Source organism: Pristiophorus japonicus, chromosome 7, assembly GCF_044704955.1.
Source record: "Pristiophorus japonicus isolate sPriJap1 chromosome 7, sPriJap1.hap1, whole genome shotgun sequence".
NCBI lineage: Eukaryota > Metazoa > Chordata > Chondrichthyes > Pristiophoridae > Pristiophorus > Pristiophorus japonicus.
Genome location: NC_091983.1, coordinates 147,303,072 through 147,330,714, shown reverse-complemented (window position 1 = coordinate 147,330,714; position 27,643 = coordinate 147,303,072). Strand labels below are relative to the sequence as shown.

Sequence of the window (27,643 nt, the reverse complement as noted above, 5' to 3'; positions counted from 1 at the left end):
GAAGGAGAGAGGGGGGGGAAGGAGGGGGGGGGGGGGAGGAGAGGGGGGGAATAAGGGAAGGGGGGAATAAGGGAAGGGGGGAAATAAGGGAAGGAGGGGGGAAGGAGGGAAGAAGTGAAGGAGGGGGGAAGGAGGGAAGAAGGGAAGGAGGAGGGGGGGGAAGAAGGGAAGGAGGAGGGAGGGAGGGAGGGGAAGAAGGGAAGAAGGGGGGGAAGAAGGGGGGGAGGGGGAAGAAGGGAAGAAGGGGGGGAGGGGGGAAGGGGGGAGGGGGAAGGGGGGAAAGAGAAGGGAAGGGGGGGGGGGGGAGCCCGAGTCGGGTCCGGGGTCCGGGGGAGCGCAAGTCGTGTCAGGTCGGGTCCGGGGGCAGGGGGGGGGGGCGTCGGCTCGGGAGCAGGAGCCGAGTCAGGTCGGGTCGTGAGGGGAGGAAGCAGGAGCTGGACGAGGGAGGTGCAGCCTGATCCACGCAGCCTCAGTGAGGCCATTCGGCCAGGGCTAGGGGCTGCGTGCTTGGGCCCCTCCCACACAGTTTTGGGCTCCTGGAGCTACAGTGGGCGCGCATGTGCAGAGGTCCCGGCACTGTTTTCAGCGCAGGGACCGAGCTCCGTCCCCTACAGCTCGTGCTGCGCCACGCCCAGCTCCAGAGGACCAGCAGGGAGCCGGAGTTTTAGGCGCACTTTGTGGCGCGAAAAACAGGCGTCCAGGTCGGGGCTGCGCCGTTCTAGGCACGGCCCGAAACTTGGGCCCATGGTCTCGTTATTGATGCTAGCTTTTTTATCCCAGATTTATTAAATTAACTGAATTTAAATTCCCCAGCTGCCGTGGTGGGATTTGAACTCGTGTCTCTGAATCATTAGTCCAGTAACTAACCGTTATGCTACCGTTCCCTATATAATGCTTCACCATCTAGGCTAGATGGGAGACTCACCGAGCACTAGTGCGCAAGAGCAAGGGCAAGGAGATAGGATAACCCTGGAAGCAGCTTACTGGAGGGAGAGCTCACATCCTAACCCTACTGTCAGAGGGAGATCTCGCTGGCACAAAATGATCCCTATACACCAGGACCTTTTAACAGCACTAGTTTTCTGGCGCATAATGGCACAGTACATGGAGAAATCATTGTAAAATTCAACCCGTTAGCCAAGGTTTAAAAAAAAAATTGTACTTTGCTGAACATTAACTGAAGAGTCAAAACTTACTTTGCCATTCAACGAGTTATGGAGCTTCGAGAGTGGGCCTCTGGTTTCCTCAGGTAGTTTTGCCAAGATTTTCAATCTGAGCTGAACATAAAAAAACATTTCTTCAGAAGTTCCACAACTTTACCTGGTTACATGAATGAACACTATAAACTGATAAATCAAGGGCACTTCATGGGCAAACTCTCCACTTCCATGGAAGTACGAGGTACTGCCAATACGAGCCCAAAACATACAGCAATGGAAATATTTGACCAAAGATCAATATGGTGGAGAATATAAGTTGTCTTCACTCACTACAATAGTAACGGCACTTGATGTGCAAAACATATGCTACTCATTTATTTAATCCTTGTGCTTTAGCCTAAAATATTACAATCTTCATCACACATTCTTCATCCCTTTGACCCAGGGTTATTAGTCTTGAGAATACAGGGCCTTTTTTATGTTGCAGATTGAAAACTGCTTGACTGCTAGATCTGTAAATACCACAATTAATTTCAAATTTAACCTCACCAAGTAAAAGGAGTAAGAATAAATGGCACAAACTCACTTCACACACACTCAGCTCTCCGTACCTCAGAGGTTATTGTAGTGTAGGCTTCCACTGCCATCATCAGGTCTCCAGCCAAGAAGTTGAAAAGGAGATTGGAAATATCGGTGCATATTGTCTTCAATAAATGTTTTCCTAGTTGAACGTGTGTGTCATCTAAAATATCCAAGAACATGATTCGTTTGCATATCATAACTAACAAAGGGAACACCATTAGGCAAATGTGATTATCAAGCATATGTTGACGTTCAAATTTTCAGCACATCACAGTTGGCAAACAACCGCACTTCCTGGATGCACAGTGCAATGGTCACCGCTCTAGCATATAGTAAGTTTGCTGTAAAAAGGCTGTTGATGAGGTTTACAATTATTGAAATACTAAGTGCACACATAAGCTGATTCATAAATGCAATCACTCCCGTAAATTTCACAAATCTCTTCTATTGTATGTTGCAATTAGTGCTGTCTATAACAAAGAGCCAACAAATAGCTGGAAGTATATTCCAAGGCTGTTAACAAAGAGGGATTCTGAAGGTATCAGAAACCTCAAGCTGTGTCAGGGGAAGATTACTCATCAAGATTTACCTGCTTAGATGAGTGGAAAACCAAGATGACATATTTCTTTACCCGTGCCCCCCCGCACGGGAGGAGGCAAAGACCCCTTGGTAGGTTATAGTTCCACAGGAATCAAGCCACCTACAGTACATCATCCGAATGGCCATTCTTCACAAGGGATCTGACCCTCTCTTTATTCACAGAATCATACTTTGCAGAAGGAGGCCATTCGGCCCATCGTGCCTGTGCCAGCTCTGAAAAAACTATCAAATTAGTTCCACTCCCCCACTCTTTCCCAATAGCCCTGAAATCTTTTCTTTTTCAAGTATATATCCAATTTCCATTTGAAAGTTACTACTGAATCTGCTTCCACCACCGTTTCGGGCAGTGAATTGCAGATCATAACTTGCATCCGATTTTGTATCTACGAAGCCACTTTCCCTTTGTCAAATGCCTTTTGAAAGTCCATGTACACATTATCAACCGCACTACCCATATCAATCGACTCAGTTACTTCATGCTACAATGCCAGCAGGGCTTGCTAGATAACAATCAGGAGCAAAAGCCCAGGCAATTATATCTTCCCTTATGTGAAGATAAAAAAAGCTCGTATCAGTAATGGTGACCATGAAACTACCGGACTGTTGTAAACACCCATCTGGTTTACCAATGTCCTTCTTTCGGATGAGACGTTAAACTGAGGCCCCATCTGCTCTCTCAGGTGGATGTAAAAGATCCCATGTCACTTTTCGAAGAAGAGCAGGGAAGTTATTCCCAGTGTCCTGGTCAATATTTATCCCTCAATCAACATAACAAAAAACAGATTATCTGGTCATTATCACACTGCTGTTTGTGGGAGTTTGCTGTGCGCAAAGTGGCTGCCGCATTTCCCACATTACAACAGTGACTACACTCCAAAAGTACTTCATTGGCTGAAAAGTGCACTGAGACGTCCGGTGGTTGTGAAAGGCGCTATATAAATACAAGTCTTTTTCTTTCTTTAGGGAAGGAAATCTGCTGTCCTACCTGGTCTGGCCTATATGTGACTCCAGATCCATAGCAATGTGGTTGACTCTTAATTGCCCGCTGAAACAGCCTAGCAAGTCACTCAGTTGTACCAAACTGCTAGAAAGTCTGCTCACTGTGGGAGTACCTTCACTTCACGGACTGCAGCAGTTCAAGAAGGTGGATCACCACCACCTTCTCAAGGGCAAGTAGGGATGAGCAATAAATACTGGTCTTGCCAGCGACACCCACAACCCGTGAACAATTAAAAAAAAACAACGCGGAGGCCAATTTCATTGTTCCTACTACAAGTCCGTCTGAGATCAGTTATCTCAGTATAGACGAGTCAGAGACCTCCTTGGCCTGTGGTTCAAATACTCACAACCTTTACCAACTGTGCCATTATATTGCCTATATTCAATTTTACACAATTAATTAAATTTCAAGGCTCGCATGTTAATGTGCTAGGTGCAGTGGTTTATGTAGTAAGTGGATCGTAACAGAAAACAGCATTCAAACCTGGGATAATAACTTTTTACACTTATTGTTTCATATTCAAGAAAGCTGAAAACAGTAGCTTGAGGTGGGGCATTGGGCCATAAATAAAGGTGGAACTTGCTGCTATCCAGAGCCTTGTAGGTAATCATGGTAACTGTGCGAGGAGCAGGAAAATAGGAGTCAAAAATCCAACGTTGGTAAAGTCTTCTCTACCAATATCATTTTTGTTTCGGGTGTCTTCTGATTCCTTCCTCCCTCACTCCATACCAAACACCTCTTCATGCTCAAGTGACGTCCTGCAGTCTCCCTCCTGTCTGACCAGCATGCTTTTGTAGCATGTCCTCCCAGTTCTAACAAGTTACACATTCAGGGAATGGTACCAGTCAAATGCTACCTCGAGAGAGATTAGGTCTAGGGAGGCAACGCATCCCAATAGAGTTTGCTGTGAAAAAGGAAGCAAGTCTGACAGCATTACTTGCGACAGAATACAAAGCATAGCAACTAGAAAAAAGGAAATAATACTCTGATAAAATAAATGAATAAATATATTAAATTATCAATAGGATTTTTATTTTTCCTAAGATTTAAGCCTGAAAGTCTTAGCAAATCCAGGAAATTTTGGTATTTGTTGGATTGACCATTTTTGAGATACCAACAAGCACTGTGAGCAAACAATTTGCATTTATATAGCGCCTTTAACATAGGAAATCATTCCAATGAGCTTCACAGGAGCGTTATCAACAGCCACATAAGGGGATATTAGAACAGAGAATTCCAGAGCAGAGGGCCTCAGCAACTAAAGGCATGGCTACCAATGGGGGGGGGGGGGGAAGGCACATAATATGAGACTGCCGAAGAGGCTAGAATTGGAGAAATGCAGAGTTATAGAATCATAGAATAGTACAGCACAGGAGGAGGCCGTTCGACCCATCGAGTCTGTGCCAGCTCTTTCGAAGAGTAATCCAGTTAGTCCCACTCCCCCGTTCTTTCGCCATACCCTGCAATTTTTCCTCCCCCAAGTATTATCCAATTCCCTTTTAAAAGTTACAATTGAATCTGTATCCACCACCCTATCAGGCAGTGCATTTCAAATCCTAACCATTCATTTTGTCATTTTTTTTTCCTCATATCGTTTCTGGTTCTTTTGTCAATCACCTCAAATCTGTGTCCTCTGGTTATTGACCCTACCGCCATTGGAAACTTTATCTATTCTCATCTAAACTGGTCATGATTTTAAACACCTCTATCAAATCTCCTCTTAGCCTTCTCTGCTCTGAGGAGGACAACCCCAGCTTCTCTAGCCCATCCACGTAACTGAAGTCCCTCATCCCTGGGACCATTCTAATAAGCCTCTTCTGTACCCTCTTGAAATTAGTAACGTCTTTCCTAAAGTGTGGTGCCCAGAATTGGTCATAATACTCCAGCTGGGCCCGAACCAGTGTTTTACATAGGTTTAGCATAACTTCCTGGCTTTTGTACTCTGTCTCCATTTATAAAGCCCAGGATCCCATATGCTTTTATTAACTGCTTTGTTAACCTGTCCTGTCACCTTCAAAGATTTGTGCACAAACACCGACAGGTTTTTATGTTCTTGCACCCCCTTTAAAATTGTACCATTGTCTCTTCTCACTCTTCCTGCCAAAATGTATCACCTCACATTTTTCTGTGTTGAATTTCACCTGCCATGTGTCCGCCAATTCCATCAGCCTCTCTATCTTTTCTTGGAGTCTATTATTAGCTTCCTCACCATTTATTACACTTTCAAGTTTCGTGTCACCTGCAAATTTTGAAATTGTGCCCTGTACCCCTAAGTCCAAGTCATTAATGTATATCAAAAACAGCAGTAGTACTGAACTCCTGTCCAAAAAACAACCATGCACTACACAACTCTTGTGTTTTCTATCCGTTAGCCAATTTTGTATACATGCTGCTGCTGCCTCTTTTATCCCATTAACTTTAATTTTGCTAACAAGCCTCAGAGAGCTGTAGGAAGTTACAGAGATAGGGAAGTCAGGCTATGGAGGGATTTGAACACAAGGATGAGAATGGGGCCGAAATCCCGGCCGCCCTGGGTCCGTACCGAGTGTGTAGACCTGGGAAGGTATCGCAAAAGCTGGTTTTTGGCGCACAATGCGCATGCGCCGAAAACCAGCTTTTACAATTTTCAAGCTCTGGCTAGACAGTTCCTCCGTATCCTCATAGCTAGGACATTCGCATGGGCAAGATTGCTGTATTTGCCCATCTCTTGCCCAGCGAATGTCCTTAAAACTCTTGTGCCTGGTAAAAGCCAGCGCAAAGCCTACTTTTACCAGCGTAAGAGTTTTAAAACATACAAAAACATTAAAAAAATTAAGACACATTTTAATGTTAAAAACCTTGCTCACTAAGGTAAGTTTATTTTTAACCCTAATTGCAAAACTTAAAAAAAAAAATCGGAATATATATTTTTTTCTACGACATTTATTATCTTTAATTTCCATTAATTTTAATTATGTGAGGTATGCTTTTTATTTTTTATTATGCTGTTTAGTGTGTTTATTTTTTTCCCCTCATTAATAGCAATGAGAACTCATTGCTATGAATGAGAATGCTTTACCTGATTGGTTGTGCAGTCACACATGACTGCACTGTCTGCGTTGGAACCTGGAGGACGGGACCGCGCTCCGCAGCGCGGGAAGAGAAGGCCCCCCCCACCAGGACCACCAGGTAAATTCATAAAAATTCTCCGGTTGGAGGCGTTCGTTTGAAAGAAGCCTCCGACCGGAATTTCAGGGCCAATATTAAATTTGAGATTTAAGTGTCCATGTACACAAATCACAGGTACAAAATGTAATCAAAAAGGTTAATAGAACGTTAACCTTTGCATCAAGGGGGCTGGAATATAAAAGTGAGGAAGTGGTGCTTCAGTGCACAGAGCCTTGGTCAGACCCCATCTAGAGGTTGTACAGGGCCTTGGGCATTGCACCTCAAGAAGGATGCATTGTTCCTGGAGGACGTTATAGTGCAGATTTATTAGAATGATACTGGGTCTAAAAGGTTACATTTAGAGGCCAAGTTTCATAAACATAGCTTGAATTCCTTTGAGCTTGGATGCATGAGGGGTGAGCTATTGAAGGACTTTAAAATAATGGTTTTAATAGGGTAGATAAAGAGGGATGAATTTTAATGGGGAAGGCAGGAGGTCTCTGAGGCGGTCGGGAAACCCAGGAGAATGGCAGGACCTGATTTGAATGGAAAGTCTCCGTTTCCAACCGCAGCCAGTCAGATTGGTATGTGGGTAGGCCAGCGTACTAGGTCGCACAGAGGAGGTCGGCCTGAAGAAGTGGGGTGGTCTGAAGCTCGATGGAGGGCGGCTATAGCAGGGGGGGCGGGGGGAAAGAGGGGTCTGATGTTCACCTGGGAGCTGTGGAACGGCCATCGCACCGGAGGAACATGGGGGGGGTATTCCTAGTGGGGTGGGGTGGTCTGAAGCTTAATCGAGGGCGGCCATTGCACCGGCATGGGGGTGGGGGGGAAATCGGAGGCCTCGTGGGGCCGGGGGGGGTCTCCGATAGCAAGAGTGGGCTACGCAGGGACCCTAGATTCAGAAGGTAGTGTAAAGGCACTTAACTCCTGGATGCAGCAGCCCTTGCTTTGCTTTAGCTAGTGGGTTTCACGAGGTATACAAAACCCAACCAGCTAAAGTTCAATGCAAAATGGAGGTTAAAGTAGAGATTTCCAGCCTCATTATATTTAAATAGATGGCCTGTCTCCTGGCAGCGGATTGGCTGCTCACTATCCTACCTCTGTTAAAACTGGAAGTGGATGGGTTTGGAGGCAGGTTGAGGTCAGGATTCACATTTTTAACACTGTAACTACCCCCATGCCCCCAACCCACCTGTTTCTTTTAGGTCAAAATTCCTCCCAGAGAAACTGGGCCGAAAATTGCGGCCTCTCCGGGTGCGTATGATGTGCGCATGATGTGCGCACGCTCCCAAAGAGGCCTCGCAAATGCCGGTTCTCACCGGACAATGCGCAAGCGCCAAGAACCGGCTTTTCTAACAAATCGAACGCATCCCCGTAGGAAGGACATCCGCGGGGCAGAGGTTGGGCTATTTGCCCAACTCTTGCCCAGCGAATGTCCTTCAAACTCTTACGCCTGGTAAAAGCAGGCATATAGCTTACTTTTACCAGCGTAAGAGTTTTAAAACATAGAAAAATTAAATTAATCACTTTTGTTTTAAAAACCCTGTCCATTAAAAGGTAAGTTTATTTTGAAACCTATTAAAACACATTCAAAAAATTTTCTAAAACATTTAATTTAATTCAAATTCAATTAATTTTAAATATGTAAGGTGCTTTTTTATTTATTATGTTGTGTTTCTTGTTTTAGGGGTATTCTTGCTGATAGAACCATTATTATCAATAAGAATACTAGATAGTGATTGGTGGTCCAGACTCACATGATTTCAGCATGTACGCTGCAAAGCGAATGAAGACCTCCGACCGGAATCCCACGTTCCTCCTGGGTATTTTCGTAGATTTTTTTTCGGGTCGGACACGTTCGTCCGAAACAAGTCTCCAACCCCAATTCCCCCCTCCCCTCCCCTCCCCCACTATTTCCTCTGTTGGGGGAATCCCGAACAAAGGTGCATGATCTTAGAGCGAGGCCATTTAGAAGTGAAATCACGAAGCACTTTTCCCACACAGTAAATAAAATCTAGAATTCTCTCGCTCAAAAAGCTGCAGATGCTGGGTTAATTGACATTTTCAAGATTAGGGTTTCAAGGGCTATGGAGCAATGGCAGATAAATGGAGTTGAGGTACAAATCAGACATGATCTAATTGAATGGCGGAGCAGACTCAAGGGGCCTGAATGGCCTACTGTTCAAGTCTTTGTATTTCCCCCCCTCCATCTTTCCTTCTTTTATGATTTTACTTTTTTATCTACTAAAAATATGAATAAATTGTTATCATGGACCTCCATTGACCTGCATTCTAGAGATGACAACACATACTTTTTAATCTAAACTCAGTCCACAGTCTGGTTTGCCAGACGATCGGGAAAGTGAACATTAAAACTTAACCTGGTCGCATCGCCAGAGCAACCAAGTGAAACGAGGAAATCATTTTGCAGCCTACCTTTTGTAAACATGAAACAACCGAGAAAGCTTGCCGGAAACCCAGAGAACCAAGTGCTTCTAAACAAGTTACTCGGTGACAATTGTCCAGGTGTGGTCCTATATTGTTCAAGTAAGATGCCATTTTTAATTTGCAAGCCATTCTCCATGAATGTATCAGAAATCATCACAATTCTCATTTATCATCACCATTACCAGTAGAAAGAAGGAAATCCAATTTATACAGGTTCGCGCTGTGTTGGTGCAGCACAGTATCATGACAAGCCACTCAAAATGCTTTACCGAAATAGTGTATTACATGAGCTGTCAGTGGAAGTACATTTGCACAAATCCCTAGCGATGCTGGGGAGCATCTCGTGGAATTGATGGGAAACACATTTCACAGTATTAATATAGTGGGGCTTTTACCTGCAAAGAGTCTGGCTCCTTTCTCAAACAACCTTATATTGTTATGAATGTTCGCGACCTCCTCCTGCAGTTCTTTTACAGTCTTTTTCCGACTGGCTCCTGAGGCAGAGGTGGCGGTGGACACAAACACAGAACGTAACACCACCTGATAGCTTTTATTTAAAGGTCTATTAAAAGAAAAACATTGTAAACCACATTTTGGAAAGAACAATAAAAAAAAAAATATATATATATATATATGTGTAAAGAGTATACCTATACTTTCACTAACCTGTGCAATTACATTTCTTATTTTAACCATGAAAATAAATAATGGTAAATTATTGAGGTTCTCAAACAGCATAAAACAAAAATGACATTATAATTGGTGGCCAAAATCATTGATGTGACAGTGCACTAAATAATGGCAAACAATCCACACATTCAGAGACAGCCTCAAAGATCACAGGTAATTCTCCACTTGATTATACAATAAATTCTGTATTTCATTCCTCTATTATTAAAGTTGCAATGTTTTGGTCCATGCCATATAATGTTCTCTTACTAGCACTCTTCCAATTTCCAAATCACACTGAGGGTATTTTTAACTCCCTCTCCACCCACCCACCCCACCCCCCCACCGCCCAATTTCCGCTGAGTGGGGGGGGCGGAAGGGCAGTGGTGGAGTTAAAATGGAGTCTGTGAAATATCCACCCTGTTCCTGTAGCATTGAGATATTAAAATCCCTGATTTTTCCGCATTATGAGGAGCCAGGAGGAAGCATCATACATGGATGCAAATCGACATTCTATTACGTTAGTTGGGCTCCGACGCCATATTAATCCGAACTGAAGAGGCCTTTCTCCAAGTTTAAAACTTCCCTTTGTTCTCGCTGACCTACATTGGCCCCCGGTCTGGCAACACCAGGACTTTAAAATTCTCATCCTTGTTTTTAAATCCTTCCGTGGGCTCACCCCATATATCTCTGTAACCTCCTCCAGTCCCACAATTCTAGTCTCTTGCGCATCTCTGATTTTAATTGCTCCACCATTGGCGTTGTGCCTCCAGCTGCCTCGGCCCTATGCTCTGGAATTCCCTTCCTAAACCGCTCCGCCTCTCTCCTCCTTTAAGACTTGCCTTAAACCCAACTACTTTGACCAAGTTTTTGGTCACTTGTCCAAATATCTTTTAATGTGGTTTGGAGTCCAATTTTGAAGCAGTGATAAAGCCAAGTCAGAGAAGAAGGAAAGAGGGCAGGAGTTAAAAATAACCAGTCCTTGCATGCTCTGTGAAAGGACACTCTTGCAATCAACAACAAAAAGAACCTCTGTCGCGCTATGCGCCCAGCTCCACACCAAATGTCATGGCAGCCATTAAACGTGGAAGAAACGCAGGAATAAGCTACAAATTGGAAGTTGTAGTCTGCTACCTGGCTACTTGCTTCAGCCATTATTACTGGAGTTTGTGACTACACTTCTACAGCCCTTTGGGTGTGTAAGAGTATCGCTACGTGGGCTGGGGCGAGCATCGACCCTCTATATCAGTGGGCCCGCTCGTGAGAAAAGAAGCCTTCCCTCTCTTCCCCCAACAGGTGAATGCTAACTTTAGCTAGATCCTCTAGTAGAGAGTACTGCTGATGTGTGGGTCTGTCTCGAGAAGGGAGATGGGCTGGTATTTGGGCTTGAAACCCCTCATCAGAACACAGTGCTGGGAGTGGAATCTGCTTCTTTAGCGTTGATCATTTTAATTTCTTCGGGACTGGTGGGCCTATCCAGTTTTGCCAGTATTTTCTGTTTTTAAATTCCAGACCCGATCTGCAAGCTTTTGGTGTTTTCAATTTTTTCCAACTTATCATTTTTTCCTTGGGTTGTCTCCTACCGCCCAAGTTAGGTACACATTCTTTGTTTCTCTCAGAATAACCGAAAATAAAAGGTTTTCAGGAAGGGAAGATCAAGTTACTTTCATGTTAAGGAAGTTTTCTGAAGTGGTAGGTCAACAGTATTTACAAATGACATGGCCATCGACCGTGTCTGTTCCATTTCCCGCACTTCTGCTCTCAGCCCTCTCACTCCCTCCCTCCCAGAACCACGATAAGATTCCCCTTGTCCTCACCTTTCACCCCATCAGTATCCACATTCAATGGATCATCCTCCGCCATCTCCTGCGTGATCCCACCACCAAACACATCTTCCCCTCCCCTCCCCTCTGCTCATCTTTCAGCATTCCGAAGGGACTGCTCCCTCCGCGACACCCTGGCCCATTCCTCAATCACCCCCAGCACCCCGTTCCCTTTTCCAGGGCACCTTCTAGTACAAGAGCAGGAGATGCAACACCTGCCCTTTTGCCTCCTCCCTTCCCACTATCCAGGGCCCCAAATACTTCTTCCAGGTGAAACAGCGATTTACTTGTACTTCTTTCAGTTTAGTATATTGTATTCGCTGCTCGCGATGTGGTCTCCTCTACATTGGGGAGGCCGAACACAGATTGAGTGACCATTTTGTAGAACACCTCCGTTTAGTCCGAAAGCACGACCCCAAGCTTCCAGTCGCCTGTCACTTTAATTATCTGCTCCACTCTCACTCTGATCTCTCCTCTTATACTGTTCCAATGAAGCTCAACGTAAGCTCGAGGAACAGCACTTCATCTTATGATTGGGCACTTTACAACCAGGCGTTATCAATGATTTTTACGTTTTTCAAACTGTTGATTTTACCTGATCAAATGTTCTGCGAGTTCACTTATCAGTTCCTCTGGACACTCCTGAAGATGATTCTTCAAAATAGCTTCAATTTCTTCTTGTGACATGAAAACTGTTTCCTTTTGTTTGTGTTTACCTAACAAAGGCAGAGAACATCACCCCAAACCTCAGCAACATCTTTGGTTTTGATCTCCTTAATGATGATCTCCTTAAGAAGCGGTAGCAGGACATTTGAAAAAGCAAAATTTGGTCAGGCAGAGTCAGCATGGATTTATGAAGGGGAAGTCATGTTTGATAAATTTGTTAGAATTCTTTGAGGATGTAATGAACAGGGTAGATAAAGGGGAACCAGTGGATGTGATGTATTTGGACTTCCAGAAGACCCTTGACAAGGTGCCACATAAAAGGTTACTGGACAAGATAAAAGTTCACGGGGTTGGGGGTAATATATTAGCATGGATAGAGGATTGGCTAATGAACAGAAAACAGAGAGTAGGGATAAATGGTTCATTCTTGGATTGGCAATCAGCAAGCAGTGGGGTGCCGCAGGGATCAGTGCTGGGTACCCAACTATTTACAATCTATATTAACGACTTGGAGGAAGGGACCGAGTGTAACGTAGCCAAGTTTGCTGATGATACAAAGATGGGAGAAAAAGCAATGTGTGAGGAGGACACAAAAAATCTGCAAAAGGACATAGACAGGCGAAGTGAGCGGGCAAAAATTTGGCAGATGGAGTATAATGTTGGAAAGTGTGAGGTCATGCACTTTGGCAGAAAAAAAATCAAAGAGCAAGTTATTAATTTAAATGGAGAAAGATTGCAAAGTGCTGCAGTACAGCGGGACCTGGGGTTCCTTGTGCATGAAACACAAAAGGTCAGTATGCAGGTACAGCAAGTGATCAGGAAGGCCAATGGAATCTTGGCCTTTATTGCAAAGGGAATGGAGTATAAAAGCAGTTAAGTCTTGCTATAGTTGTACAGAGTATTGGTGAGACCACACCTGGAATACTGCGTGCAGTTTTGGTTTCCATATTTACAAAAGGATATACTTGCTTTGGAGGCAGTTCAGAGAAGGTTCACTAGGTTGATTCCGGGGATGAGGGGATTGATTTATGAGGAAAGGTTGAGTAGGTTGAGCTTCTACTCATTGGAATTCAGAAGAATGAGAGGTGATCTTAGAATAAGGCGCCGCCCATTTAAAACTGAGATGAGGAGAAATTTCTTCTCTCAGCGGGTTGTGGATCTGTGGAATTCGCTGCCTCAGAGAGCTGTGGAAGCTGGGACATTAAATAAATTTAAGACAGAAATAGACAGTTTCTTAAACGATAAGGGAATAAGGGGTTTATAGAGAGCGGGCAGGGAAGTGGACCCGAGTCCATGATCGGATCAGTCATGATCGTATTAAATGGCGGAGCAGATTCGAGGGGCCAGGTGGCCTACTCCTGCTCCTATTTCTTATGTTTTTATGCTATTTTAGCTATAGTTGTACTTTCCTTAGTAATTTAGGTTTCAGGTCTAAGCACACCAACAGCAGTGAAATCACAGCTTACTTTCCAGGCAGTAACAAACAACACATATTGCCCCAGTATCAAGAGGAATAGAAGCTTATTTCTGAGTACAAATGAATGCTGGCCCACTAGCAGATTTTCCTAATTTCTACCAGTAAATAAGTCAGTTCACGGACAACTAAAACAGTCAGCTTGATTTTCATAAGAATCTTGGGTATAAACGGATGGTTTCATATTAATAGGATACAGATGGTTGAATGCCCCAGCTATGGAGTGTTTGGAGCTAATGTTTTTCCTTTATATACTTGATTTAGACAAAGGCACAAAAGGAATTATACTAAAGTTTGCTGATGATATCAAATAAGGGGGCACAGGAAACGCGGAAGAAAAATGCAGGAGATTCCAGGAGGGCAAAAGCACGTTAGCAGAATGGGTACATAGGTGACAAATGCAGTTCAACGCTGGGAAATGTGAAGTGGCGCATTCTAGAACAAATAACTGAAAGTACACCGTAAATGGTAAAATTCTTAAGAGTAGAGGCGCAGGGTGTTCTAGCAATGCAGATACAAAAATGTTTTAAAGAGGGAATGCAGACGGAGAAGGTCATAGCAGCATTTGAATATAAAAACAAGAAAATCATATTGAATTTGTGCAAGACATTGGTTAGGCCAAAGGCTGGCATATCACGTGCAGTTCTGGTCACCCAATTCTAGGAAATATATTCAAGTATGGAATAGGTACTGTGAACATTCACTAAATTAATACCAGGAGATTATAATTATGACAAAAACAGAGAAGTCCAAGGAGCAATCCAATATGAGGATTCCAAAATTATGGAAGGTTTTGAAAAATCAAATTAAATAGTGTTAGATTGCTTCCACTGGTTGGCGAATCAGTAATAATGGAGATAAACTGGGAATTATCACGAGAAGGATGAAGGAGGAGGAAAAGTTAGAACAACATTCATACACAGGGTTATTAAAACATGCAATGGTGGGTATTAAGTCAGCGATGATAACATTATTTCAAAAAAGAAAACAGATGAATATCTGAAAAGTACAAAGAGAATTGGGGGAAAGAGCGGGCAAATGGAATTACAGTAGCTAGCTCCAGTTGAAGAGTTAGCATTAGCACAGATTCAGTAGACCAAATGGTCTCCTATGTTGCTATTTCTATCCTTCTGTGAACATGCTTTCAGCAGGGTCAATGTAAACTATAGATGGCAGTCTTTAATTTTACCATAACAATATAACATCATTTTGTTATGGCTGAAGTCATGAGGAGACAGCACACATTTCTCTCTCGTGTTCTCTGTGGTAGTGGATAGATGTAATGACAGCCAGGTAGTAGAAAGGCAGCCCGAGAGAAAAATAGGTTTGGGACGAAGACTCAAATGGTAAAGTTTAGCAGCAAAATCGCTATCACCCACTGAGATGGAAATCTATGACCTAGGAACTAAATTAACAATTTTAATTAATGTTTCTATTGTTACTGAACAGAAAACTGACAGAAATTATAATGTAATATTGAATTTTTGTTTTAAAGTTGCCACAGACATAATGGGCCCAAGTTTCCACATGATTTGCGCCTGATTTTTAGGAGCAACTGGTGGAGAACAGACTATCTTAGAAATCGCAATTCTCCACATTTTTTTTCCTGCAGTTCTAGTCAGGTAGAACAGTTCTACTTTGGAACAGAATTTTTTCTTCAAAAGGGGGCGTGTCCGGCCACTGACGCCTGATTTGAAAGTTTCCACAGTGAAAACGTACTCCAAACTAAAGTAGAATGGAGATTTTTGTAGAACTGAAAAAACCTGTTCTACACATTAAAAAATCAGGCGCAGGTTACAAATTAGGCGTCCAGAACGAGGTGGGGGGGGGGAAGGGAAGTCATTAAATTCAATAATAAATCCTTATTTATAACTTATACAAATAAATCCAACCTGAATAAACATTTATAAGCAAAGAAAAGATTAAATAAACAATCTTCCTACCTGTGTGAAAGTGCTTCAGGCAGGCCTTTCGGGACCGAAGGCTGAACGGGCCGGCCTGAGACTTCAGGCAGGGCCCGTCCCCCCAGCACCAGATTTACAGGTAGGTGGCGTTAGGTTGGGTCGGGTCGGGGGGGGGGGGGAAAGAGAGGGAGAGAGAGGGGGGGGGAGAGAGGGAGAGGGGAGGTCAGGTCGAATCCAGTCCGGGCGCGGGTCGGGTCGGGTCCAGTCGGGGGGGGGGGGGGGGAAGCGGGAAAGGAGCGCGGGTCGGGTTGGGTCCAATCGGGGAGCAAGAACAGGAGCTCGGGTCGGGTTGGGTCCAGTCGGGGAGCGGGAACAGGAGCGCGGGTTGGGTCGGGTCGGGTCCAGTCGGGGGGGGGGGGGGGGGGGAGGGGAGGGCGGAGCGGGTCGGGTCCAGTCGGGGGGGGGGGGGGGAGCGGGTGTCGGGTCTGGTCCGGAGGCGGGGGGGGTGGGGAGCGGGTGTCGGGTCTGGTCGGGGGGGGGGGGGGGGGGGGGAGCGGTGTCGTGTCTTGTCCGGAGGCAGGGGGGGGGGGGGGAGCGGGTGTCGGGTCTGGTCGGGGGGGGGGGGGGGGGGGGGAGCAGGAGCTGGCCGTGGGAGGAGCCTTATTCACACAGCCTCAGTGAGGCCATTTGGCCAGGGCTAGGGGCTGCGTGCTTCGGGCCCCTCCCACACAGTTACGGGCGCCTGGAGCTACTGCACTTGCGTGCCCACTGTAGCGCGCATGTGCAGAGGTCCCGGCACTGTTTTCAGTGCAGGGACCTGGCTCCGCGCCCCCCACAGCTCGTGCTGGCTGCGCCTAGGGCCAGAGGACCTGCAGGGAGGTGGAGAATACTGACGTTTTTTTTAGGCGCACTTTGTGGCGCGAAAAACGGGCGTCCAGGTCAGGACTGCGCCGTTCTAGGCACGTGTGGAAACTTGGGCCCATTATATTGTTCCAGAGATACCTCGAGTTCCAGTAAACTGAATTCTCAAAAGAAGAGTTTAATAATAAATATCTGTAAGTTAAAATCTTAGCTGTACAATCTTATTGAGCAATGTTTGGTTTATAAAAAATAACAAGCAATCAAATCACAGCAAATGTGTTACTTTGCTGGCTTCAAAGTCAAAGAAAAATTGTCAATAATTAATCTTTCTGTATTCTCACAACATACTTGTGGCTGCTGTCTCTTCGTCACTATCCTCATCTCTCTTTCCCCTCTTCTTGTTTTTTCTAGTTCGGATTTCTCTAGCATTGCCACCACCTCCTGCTCGGGCACTTCCAGCCCCATCTAGTGGAGAAAGGTTTAAATACACACACACTAAGTCAGCGAAGAGAAACTCAATTGTAACTGTCAATAACTACCTGCATGTATTCAGCACCTTTACAAAGAAAATATCTCAAGGCAAGGCACTCACAGGTGCAATTTTTTTTTAAATGGGCGCCAAGCAAAAGGAAGAGAAATTAAGGAGTGAACAAAAGCTTTGTCAAAGAGATGGGTTTTAAGGAATGTTAAAGAGAGGGCTTAGGGAGAGAATTCCATAGTATGCCACCTCGACAGTTGCAGGCACGGTCGCCAATTGTGGGGCGAATGGAAGGCCAAAGATTAGGCAGAAGTTTTAAAGTGCATCTGTAAGTAACCTGGGGGAATGTCTTCCAAGTGTGGCACATAAGGAAGAGAGGATGGAAGGGGATGTGGATGGTGAAAGATACAAGGAAGTGGTCAGAGATAACCTCGCCAGTGATCGAGACTGTGGGAATAGAGGAGCCACAGAAATTAAGCTGGTCGAGGCGTGGCCATGACTATAGGTAGGAAAGTTTCTACGGAGGGAGAGGAGGGCAGTGAATTCAGAGGAGAGGGAGCATGGGTAGCTGAGATAGTATTTGAAATCACCGAGGATGAGGAGTCACTCGGGGCAGAGGCGGTGAGAAACAAGGAGGATATCTTGGTGAAAAACTCTGGGTGGGTCTTGGGTGGGCTGTGGACAACAAGGCGAGATTCTTGGAGGAGAAGTCCCAGAGGAGTGGAAGCAGCAAGTGAGATGGTGAAAAGGGTCACAGTACCATTGTAGCAGTTTGGGTGGGGGCAGCTGATGGAACGTATAGAGAGGTTTTCGTAAGGAATAAGGTGTCAGTACCCATCTGCTTGTACTATGCTCCCCTCCTTAAGTTCCATTACTGCCGACCCATCAGAAATTGCCTGCAGGGCAGGTCCGCCCCGCCCGTGTTCCCGTCCCATCGGGCACGCGCCGACCCCTTTCTGCACTGCAAGGGAAATTGCCCTGTGGGAGTGGAGCGGCCACTGGTCGGTGTCGACAGCTTTTCCCGGCGGAAGCTGCCAGTGACTGGGTGGCGCGTCCGGCCTTGAAGGGGAGGGCGCTCCGCTGTGGCTGCAGAGCTCGCAGCGGCCCTCCCCTTTAACTGAAGGGGAAGGATGTTGCTACGCATCAGCGCCCGCCTTCCGCCCAGACAAATAAAAATATTTAAAGAGGCCAATTTCCCTCTATTCTCCGCTCCAGGGATTGGGGCAGAAAATATTTATTTCGAATTGTTTGGGGCAGAGGGCAATTTCGGCCCAACTTTTTTTTTAAACCGTGCAATGCTAAATGGAAGGAATTATCAGTAATTTTCCCACGACTATTTATGCAGCTATAAAGAGTTACAAAGTAATTAATAAAATAATAGTGATGGCTGGGTAGCATAGTGAGCTAGCAAATCATCCTTTAACCAAGGTCACACACTTAACCCTGATAGACGGAATGAAGGTTTCTCCTCTCTGCTTGAATTAAGGATAATATATTGAATGAGTCTGAGTGGCCTCAACCCATCCCTCTTATGCAAAGCTCCATATTACAACACACTCCCCAATTTGACACAAACTGGAAATGTCATTCGGAATTAGACGGATGATACTGCATAGTCCAAAGACACAAGTCTACATTTTTTTAAACATACTACAATATTAGATGTGGTCTTGCTGTGGTAAGCATAACCCTTCTAGTCTCTAGACATTCTTATCATAACATAACATTTCTAATCTGAACATTTTATTATGAAAATATCCAAGGCCGGTTGGTTGCGAACACCAGCTGTTGCTAAGTGAAATTTGTAAGTCTATCTAATGACATCAACCACATTTTTTCACAATATTGAATGAACTAAACATGTACACCTTTCAGAAGCTGCATTAACCGAGTTCCATATGCCAACAACCCACCTGATGCTTTCTTCTTCCTGTCCTCTCGCTTGTCCTTTTTCACTGAAATCATACTTTCTGCAATAATAGCAGCCTGCTTCAGGTCCTCTTCCGTCAACACGTGGGCATGATTGTTCTGCACCTCCTAAGGAAAAGGCAAACTGGCAATGAATAAATACAATATGTGAACTGCAGCTCAAATTCAAAAAAAGTAACAAAAAATAAATTGTGTAAAGATGTTATGCAAAGAATGTACAAACCCAATAGTCAAGAACATGGGATGACAAGTGAATTCCATGCAGCAGAAATAAAAAAAAACGTCATGGCATACAATGGAGTTAAAAACCAATTGCTTTAAAATCTAATCTCTGGTGCGCAAGTGACTAGAATTTCATTAAATGTAAAAACAAAGAGAAAAAAAATGCCTGTTCCCCTCCGCAAACTATTTAAAGGGAGATTTGACATGGATTCTGTTAGCAACATAACCCAGGGAAATCGGTATATTTGAACCAAATGGATCAGTTTACTTGGGTGTGGGGAGTTTGGGAACAAATATCCTTTGCACTTCTGCGTCCTGGGAGTTGTACCACACCGCCCAATTTTTTTCAGTTCTTAGTATAAAAACATTTAATAATTTCAATCCAATTTGTAGTGGAGATAAGTCCACAAGGTGGGAGGGGGTGGGATTAAATATAGCTGAACAATTTAGAACTGCCCTGTTGTTATTAATTTTATCACAGAATATATCAAGAATAGGAAGAGAAGTGGATCAAATGTGCCTACAAATTAAATACATAGTCAAAAGCTTTTAAATTCGACCATTACCAAATTTGAGGTTACAGTCTTTGTATATTATGCATCAACTTATTAATAAAATAACCAGATACAGAGCTGAAATGGTCTTGTCCTCCATATCTGTTTTTAAATTAAACTCAATACATGTTAGTTGGAGTCCTGAGCCAATCAACCACCATTATGGTATTTTTGAAGAAATACAATGTTTTCTCACTGCCTCCAACACCCCGAATACTCAACATGCAGCTGGGGGATTTGGGGCTCGGGGACAGGATATTACGTTCCATCGCTCAGCACTGGAAATGTTGAAATATGCCAGCTCAGATTGAGAGGCCAATTATTTCATGGTGAAGCGAGTAAAAAAAAAGAGTATACGGCTTTGTTTTAAACACTCAGGAATTAATATGGACTGATCCAGGAGTATGTCTTGAATTATATTATTTTGATTGAATTTACCTGTGCAAATGAGGTTGCTCCTATGAAGTGCCTTGGGACGTTTACTATACTAAAGGTGCTATATAAATACACGTTGTTGTTGATGACAAGACACCTTTCGTGTAACAGAAATATCACAAAGTTTGGTCCTTAGGTGAGGTGATCGGGAGGAGGGGCCAAGCAGGAGCTGCTGTGAAGCCAGGAGGAGCACTCCTACTCCACATTCAAGCAAGTATTTTAAAAAAAAATTAATCTTTTTGTTGGTAGTATCCAGAGAATCCTTTAAGGACCGCTGGTTAGCCCGCAAGTAAACTTGGTTATACTGAACGTAGCAAGCCCGGCACAGACTACATTCAGGGCAGTCCAATTTCAGGAAAGGTCTCCAAAACAAGCGTCAAACTCCATAAGTGTTTGTGCAAGGGCTTAACTACTGTCTCAGATACAGCCCCTGGGTGCCTATACTTCAACCTTTACACATACGGCATACGGTGCACACGCGCCGCCTGCCATTTTAGACACTTAGGGGCCCATTTTACACCTGTAAAACAGCGTCAACAAATTTCTAGGCCATGTTCTCAAGGATTGCACCTACCAGTGGAAGTATGCAAGCAGCTCCCACAATCGCCACTCCAGCACAATACATTTTTTGCCTCTAGCTAGTGACAGGTTAATTTTGCATGAACATCACAGAGCTTTAATCTCTGGCGGTAATCAACAATAACTTGCATTTATGTCGGGCCTTTAATGTAGCAAACATCCGGAGGTGCTTCACAGGAAAAATGGATGTCAAACAGAAGTGAAAGGATTAGGAGACGTGAACAAAAGCATGGTGAAAAATTATAGTTTTGAGGAGGCTTTTAAAGGCAGGGAGAGAGGAAGTGAGGCAGATGGGTTTAGGGAGGAAATTCCAGACTCGGCCCACGACAGCTAAAACTCTGCCACCAAATGTGAAACGGAGGGAGCGATGCTAACAACAAACATGCCTCGATTTTCTCATCAACAAGTTGCCATTAGAAAATGGAACCAGTGTTATCAACCTTTAAATTCACTGTGCTACTTTCTAATTATAGTCTACTCTTCATCACAGACCTTGATTCTGCTGCCTCCAAGTCAAATATGATCTGAATAAAGGTTTCTCTACCTTTTCAGCCTTGTGTTGCATCATCTGCTCAAAGAGAGCTGCACAGCTGCTGATGAATTGCTCACTGACTACGATGGTATCACCAAAAATCCTGGAAGCAGACTGTTTGTGCATTGTCCTCATCGTCTGCTGGAGCATAATGGAGGCATCTTCCACGGAGAACGAACTGGGCAACAGGGGCTGTACACAAAGCAAATAAGAACAAGTATTCAAACAACGTTGGTGGGCGTCAACAGATATCAAAATTTGTACAATTCCTACTGTGGAAGTAGTCAGTAAACTTCAAACTTAATCGGATAGTTTCCTCCTCTTCCTGCATCCGCATTTACCTAAGCTACAAATTCCTGACACTGGAGTGTGGGCACGTTTTCTTATGGCAGTTACACTAGAACTGAACATGTCTTTGACAAACTCACTGGGGGAAACAAATCCTCTGAATATATCACAACATAATGCTTTGCTGGGAAAGGGTAAGCAAATGAGACTGGTGTTACCTTCATAGAATCATAGAAATTTACAGCACGGAAGGTGGTCACTCCAGCCCATAGTGTCCGCGCTGGCCGACAAACAGCTATCCAGCCTAATCCCACTTTCCAGCTCTTGGTCCGTATCCTTGTAGGTTACAGCACTTCAAGTGCACATTCAAGTACTTTTTAAATGTGGCAAGGGTTTCTGCCTCTACCACCCTTTCAGGCAGTGAGTTCCAGACCCCCACCACCCTCTGGGTGAAGATATCTCCTTTCAAATCCCCTCTAAACATCCTACCAAATACTTTAAATCTATTACAAAAGCAAAATACTGCAGATGCTGGAATGTGAAATAAAAACTTCTTATACTTTAAATCTATGCCCCCTGGTTGTTGACCCCTCTGCTAAGGGAAATAGGTCCTTCCTATCCACTCTATCTAGACCCCTCATAATTTAATACACCTTAATAAGGTCTCCCCTCAGCCTCCTCTGTTCCAAAGAAAGCAAACCCAGCCTATCCAATCATTCCCCATAGCTAAAATTCTCCAGTCCAGGCAACATCCTCGAAAATCTCCTCTATACCCTCTCAAGTGCAATCACATATTTCTTGTAATGTGGTGACCAGAACTGCATGCAGTAATCTAGCTGTGGCCTAACTAGTATTTTATACAGTTCAAGCATAACCTCCCTGCTCTTGTATTCTATGCATCGGCTAATAAGGGCAAACATTTCATATGCCTTCTTAACCACTTTATCTACCTGCCCTGCTACCTTCAGGGATCTGTGGACATGCACTCCAACGTCCCTTTGTTCCTCTACACTTCTCAGTGTCCTACCATTTAATGTGTATTCCCTTGCCTTGATAGCCCTCCCCAAATGCATTACCTCACACTTCTCCGTATTAAATTCCATTTGCCACTGTTCTGCCCACCTGACCAGTTCACTGATATCCTCCTGCAGTCTACAGCTTACTTCTTGATTATCAACCACATTTTAGTATCATCTGCAAATTTCTCAATCATACCTGCTATATTCAAGTCTAAATCATTGATATATACCACAAAAAGCAAGGGACCCAGTTCTGAGCCTTGCGGAACCCCACTGGAAACAGCCTTCCAGTCACAAAAACACCCATCAACCATTACCCTTGGATCCAACTTGCCACTTTGCCCTGGATCCCATGGGCTTTTACGTTTGTGACCAGTCTGCCCTGTGGGACCTTATCAAAAGCTTTGCTAAAACTTGTGGAAAGTGGTTAGTAACAATAAATGTGTGACCATCTGCAGACAGTAAATCCTCCTTAAGGAGACATTCAAAATTAGAAAATGCACATTATTGTAAACAATGAAAATTTCTCTCATTCTCAGTATGGATCAGACCCTGCAATTAAATTATTGCAGCACATTTCTTGTTAATCAACATTTTTAATAGAGTCTTTTAAAAGTTTTTCAACATACAAAAACCATAGCATATCACTGTTAAAAGTGCAATTATGTACAGTAACTTTTTTTGAACAGGGGCTGCATGATCTGACCCAGGAATAATACATGGATTATCACATTCTTTCTCGCCATACACAACACAGCAGGGATAATTTTAGGAAATGCTGAGGGTGGGTGGGGGAGGGAACACAAGCTCAAAATCTAGATACACGCTGCATGCTGGGAGTACAAGTTCATAAAAATACCAATAGTGTGCCAATTTCATTTTGCCAAAGCTTAACACAGTATTTGGCATACACGGAGATAGTTATTTTCTCAGCTTTATTCCGCAGCGTGAATCTGCTGAGGAATAGTGAGTTAAAAAGCTCAATATTTTATAATAAAAAGTATTTATCTTCCATTTCTTGTAAAATGAACTTTGTTCCTTCATTGTACAATAGCAAATTTGGAAGCGTGCTTAATGGCAGTGTGTCAGAAAAACAGTACCTGTATATCCACCCACGTGCCTGACCGGATAGCCTCCTCTACTGAAGCTTCTACCTGATCCACAATAGTATGCCCAACACAAATGGCTTTCAAGGTGGTCATTGATGCTGATTTGTATCGCTTCTTTATGTAATTCATTGGGTCTGGGATTCCCAGTCTGCACAGAGTGTCAAATTCTAGAATAGAGGAAAGAAAAAGTATTTCCTTAAAAGAGTTCTTTGTACAAACCCGATCTGCCCTCCAAGAGTTACCAATAATTCCTGATTTATTATATGACTGGGGTTAAGAACATAAGAATTAGGAGCAGGAGTAAGCCATTTGGCCCTTCGAGCCTGCTCTGCCATTCAATAAGATCATGGCTGATCTTCTACCTCAACTCCACTTTCCTGCACTATCCCCACATCCCTTGAATCCCTTAATATCCAAAAATCTATCGATCTCTGTCATGAATATACTCAACAACTGAGCCTCCAAAGCCCTCTGCGGTAGAGAATTCCAAAGATTCGCCACCCTTCGAGTGAAGAAGTTTCTCTTCATCTCAGTCCTAAATGGCCGATCCCTTATTTTGAGACTGTGACCCCTGGTTTTAGACTCCTCAGCCAGAGAAAACATCCTCCCTGTAACTACCCTGTCAAGCCCTGTAAAAATGTTGTATGTTCCAATGAGATCACCTCTCATTCTTTTAAACTCTAGAGAATAGAGGCCTAGCCTATTCAATCTCTCCTCATAGGACAATCCCCCCCATCCCAGGAATCAGTCTGATGAACCTTCTTGCAATCCCGCTATGGCAAGTATATCCTTCCTTAGGTAAGGAGACTAAAAATACACAATACTCCAGGTGCAGTCTCACCAGGGCCCTATATAATTGCAGTAAGATGTCTTTACTCTTATACTCAAAACTTCTTGTAATAAAGGCCAACATACCATTTGCTTTCTTAATTGCTTGCTGTACCTGCATGTTAACTTTCAGTGATTTGTGTACAAGTCACCCAGGTCCCTCTGAACACCAACATTTCCCAATCTCTCACCATTTAAATAATACTCTGCTTTTCTATTTTTCCTACCAAAGTGGATAATTTCACATTTCTCCACATTATATTCCATTTGCCTTGTTCTTGCCCACTCACTTAGCCTGTCTATATCCCCTTGAAGACTTTGCATCCTCCTCACAACTTACATTCCCACCTACTTTTGTATCATCAGCAAATGTGGATATATTACATTGGGTCCCCTCATCTAAATCATTGATATAGATTGTAAATAGCTGGGGTCCAAGCACCAATGCTTGCGGCACCCCACTAGTTACAGCCTGCCAACCCGAAAATGACCCTTTTATCCCTATTCTGTTTTTTGTCCGTTAATCAATCCTCAATCCATGCTAGTAGATTACCCCCAATCCCATGAGCCCAATTTTGTGTAATAACCTCTTGTGTGGCACTTTATCGAATGCCTTCTGAAAATCCAATTCCATCAGATTCACTGGTCCCCTTTATCTAGTCTGCTAGTTACAACCTCAAAAAACACTAACAGATTTTTCAAACATGATTTCCCTTTCATAAATCCGTGTTGACTCTGCCCAATCCTATTATTATTTTCTAAGTGCCCTGTAACCACATCCTTAAAAGCAGATTCTTGCATTTTCCCTACTACTGATGTCAGGCTAACTGGTCTGTAGTTCCCGGTTTTCTCTCTCCCTCCTTTCTTAAATAGCAGGATAAGCTACTATATCATTCTCACACTGTAGCAATGATTTCTCTCAAATGTGGGCAAATAATTTCACCTAAAAAGTATATTAAGCTCCTCAATATAACTCCTAAAATATATAGGCCGATAAAACTCATACTAGATTGCAGATAAGCATGTCCCAGAATTAATTGTAGTTTTGGTCTAAAAACTCTGGTCTATTCAGTGACGTAAGAACATAAGAAATAGGAGCAGGAGTAGGCCATCTGGCCCCTCGAGCCTGCTCCGCCATTCAATAACCCTTGACTCTCTTATTTCTCAAAAATCCATCTATCTCCACCTTAAATATACTCAGTGACTCAGCCTCCACAGCTCTCTGGGGCAGAGAATTACTAAGATTCATGACCCTCAGAGAGATGAAACTCCTCCTCATTTCCATTTTAAATGGGAGACCCCTTATTCTGAGAATATGCCCCTTAATTCTAGATTCCCCCATGAGAGGAAACATCCGCTCTGCATTTACCCCGTGAAGCCACGGGGCCAGGAGGCACTTGTTGCTTCCGGGAGAGTTTGGGCTCAATTCAGGCCATCGTTAGTTAACGCTGCGCTCTCTCACAGAAATTCTTCATTCATATTGCCAAATATATTATTAGCCAAGTTTCTGATTCCCCACATCCCAGGTTGTGGAATGAAGACAAACTTAACGGAATTTCAACTGGTTCTGTTTGTCTTCATTCCACAACTTGGAATGGTCCACTCTCACTTCTTTCACCAAAAACTTTTCATCACTGAAATTCTAAAGGTATTGGCCTGGAATTTGCAGTGGGTAATAATGGAAAACTAACAGTGTCTGCTGTCATTACTTCTTTGAAACTGACCGCAACTTCAGGATGTAGTGCATGTGCATCTAAACGTGGAAATTCTGAAATTGTGGTCAGTCATTCACTGCTCAGACATTGCCAGCTGTGGCGAGCCAATCAGTGTAATCAGGGAAATCAGTGAAACGGACGAAAACTTGGACTGCAATTTTATCACGGTTAAATACCCCATTAAATGATTGAACTTACATAAGAACATAAGAAATAGGAACAGGAGTAGGCCATATGGCCCCTCGAGCCTGCTCCACCATTCAATAAGATCATGGCTGATCTGATCATGGACTCAGCTCCACTTCCCCACCAGCTCCCCATAACCCCTTATCGTTTAAGAAACTGTCTATTTCTGTCTAAAATTTATTCAATGTCCCAGCTTCCACAGCTCTGAGGCAGCGAATTCCACAGATTTACAACCCTCCGAGAAGAAATTTCTCCTCATCTCAGTTTTAAATGGGCCGCCCTTTATTCTAAGATCATGCCCCCTAGTTCTAGTCTCCCCCATCAGTGGAAACATCCTCTCTGCATCCACCTTGTCAAGCCCCCTCATAATCTTATGTTTCGATAAGATCACCTCTCATTCTTCTGAATTCCAATGAGTAGAGGCCCAACCTACTCACCCTTTCCTCATAAGTCAACCCCCCTCATCCCCGGAATCAACCTCGTGAACTTTCTCTGAACTGCCTCCAAAGCAAGTATATCCTTTCGTAAATATGGAAAACAAAACTGCACGCAGTATTCCAGGTGTGGCCTCACCAATACCTTGTATAGCTGTAGCAAGACTTCCCTGCTTTTATACTCCATCCCCTTTGCAATAAAGGCCAAGATTCCATTGACCTTCCTGATCACTTGCTGTACCTGCATACTATCCTTTTGTGGTTCATGCACAAGTACCCTCAGGTCCCGCAGTACTGCGGAAATTTGCAATCTTTCTCCATTTAAATAATAACTTGTTCTTTGATTTTTTTTTCTGCCAAAGTGCATGATCTCACACTTTCCGACATTATACTCCATCTGCCAAATTTTTGCCCACTCACTTAGCCTATCTATGTCCTTTTGCAGATTTTTTTGTGTCCTCCTCACACATTGCTTTTCCTCTCATCTTTGTATCGTCAGCAAACTTGGCTACATTACACTCAGTCCCTTCTTCCAAGTCGTTAATATAGATTGTAAATAGTTGGGGTCCCAGCACTGATCCCTGCGGCACCCCACTAGTTACTGGTTGCCAACCAGAGAATGAACTATTTATCCTGACTCTCTGTTCTCTGTTAGTTAGCCAATCCTCTATCCATGCTAATATATTACCCCCAACCCCATGAAATTTTATCTTGTGCAGTAATCTTTTCTGTGCCACCTTGTCAAATGCCTTCTGGAAGTCCAAATACACCACCTCCACTGGTTCCCCTTTGTCCACCCTGTTCGTTACATCCTCAAAGAACTCCAGCAAATTTGTCAAACCTGACTTCCCCTTCATAAATCCATGCTGACTCTGCCTGACCGAATTTTGCTTTTCCAAATGTCCTGCTACTGCTTCTTTAATAATGGACTCCAACATTTTCCCAACCACAGATGTTAGGCTAACTGGTCTATAGTTTCCTGCTTTTTGTCTGCCTCCTTT

The 27,643-nt window shown here is 43.8% G+C and overlaps 1 protein-coding gene across 2 annotated transcripts in view; it reads right to left on the bottom strand.

Moving 5' to 3' along the window:
- Nucleotides 1–27,643, bottom strand: part of ufl1 (UFM1-specific ligase 1) — an 85,928-nt gene that overhangs the window by 7,317 nt on the left and 50,968 nt on the right. For both annotated transcript variants that reach the window (XM_070885394.1, XM_070885395.1), the window contains exons 9-16: nucleotides 23,471–23,646; nucleotides 21,076–21,255; nucleotides 18,726–18,849; nucleotides 16,683–16,799; nucleotides 12,025–12,145; nucleotides 9,333–9,499; nucleotides 1,772–1,902; nucleotides 1,197–1,277 (exon numbers count right to left, since the gene is read on the bottom strand). In XM_070885394.1, coding sequence (XP_070741495.1) covers nucleotides 1,197–1,277; nucleotides 1,772–1,902; nucleotides 9,333–9,499; nucleotides 12,025–12,145; nucleotides 16,683–16,799; nucleotides 18,726–18,849; nucleotides 21,076–21,255; nucleotides 23,471–23,646 — 1,097 coding nt within the window. The remainder of the gene's footprint in view (nucleotides 1–1,196; nucleotides 1,278–1,771; nucleotides 1,903–9,332; nucleotides 9,500–12,024; nucleotides 12,146–16,682; nucleotides 16,800–18,725; nucleotides 18,850–21,075; nucleotides 21,256–23,470; nucleotides 23,647–27,643) is intronic.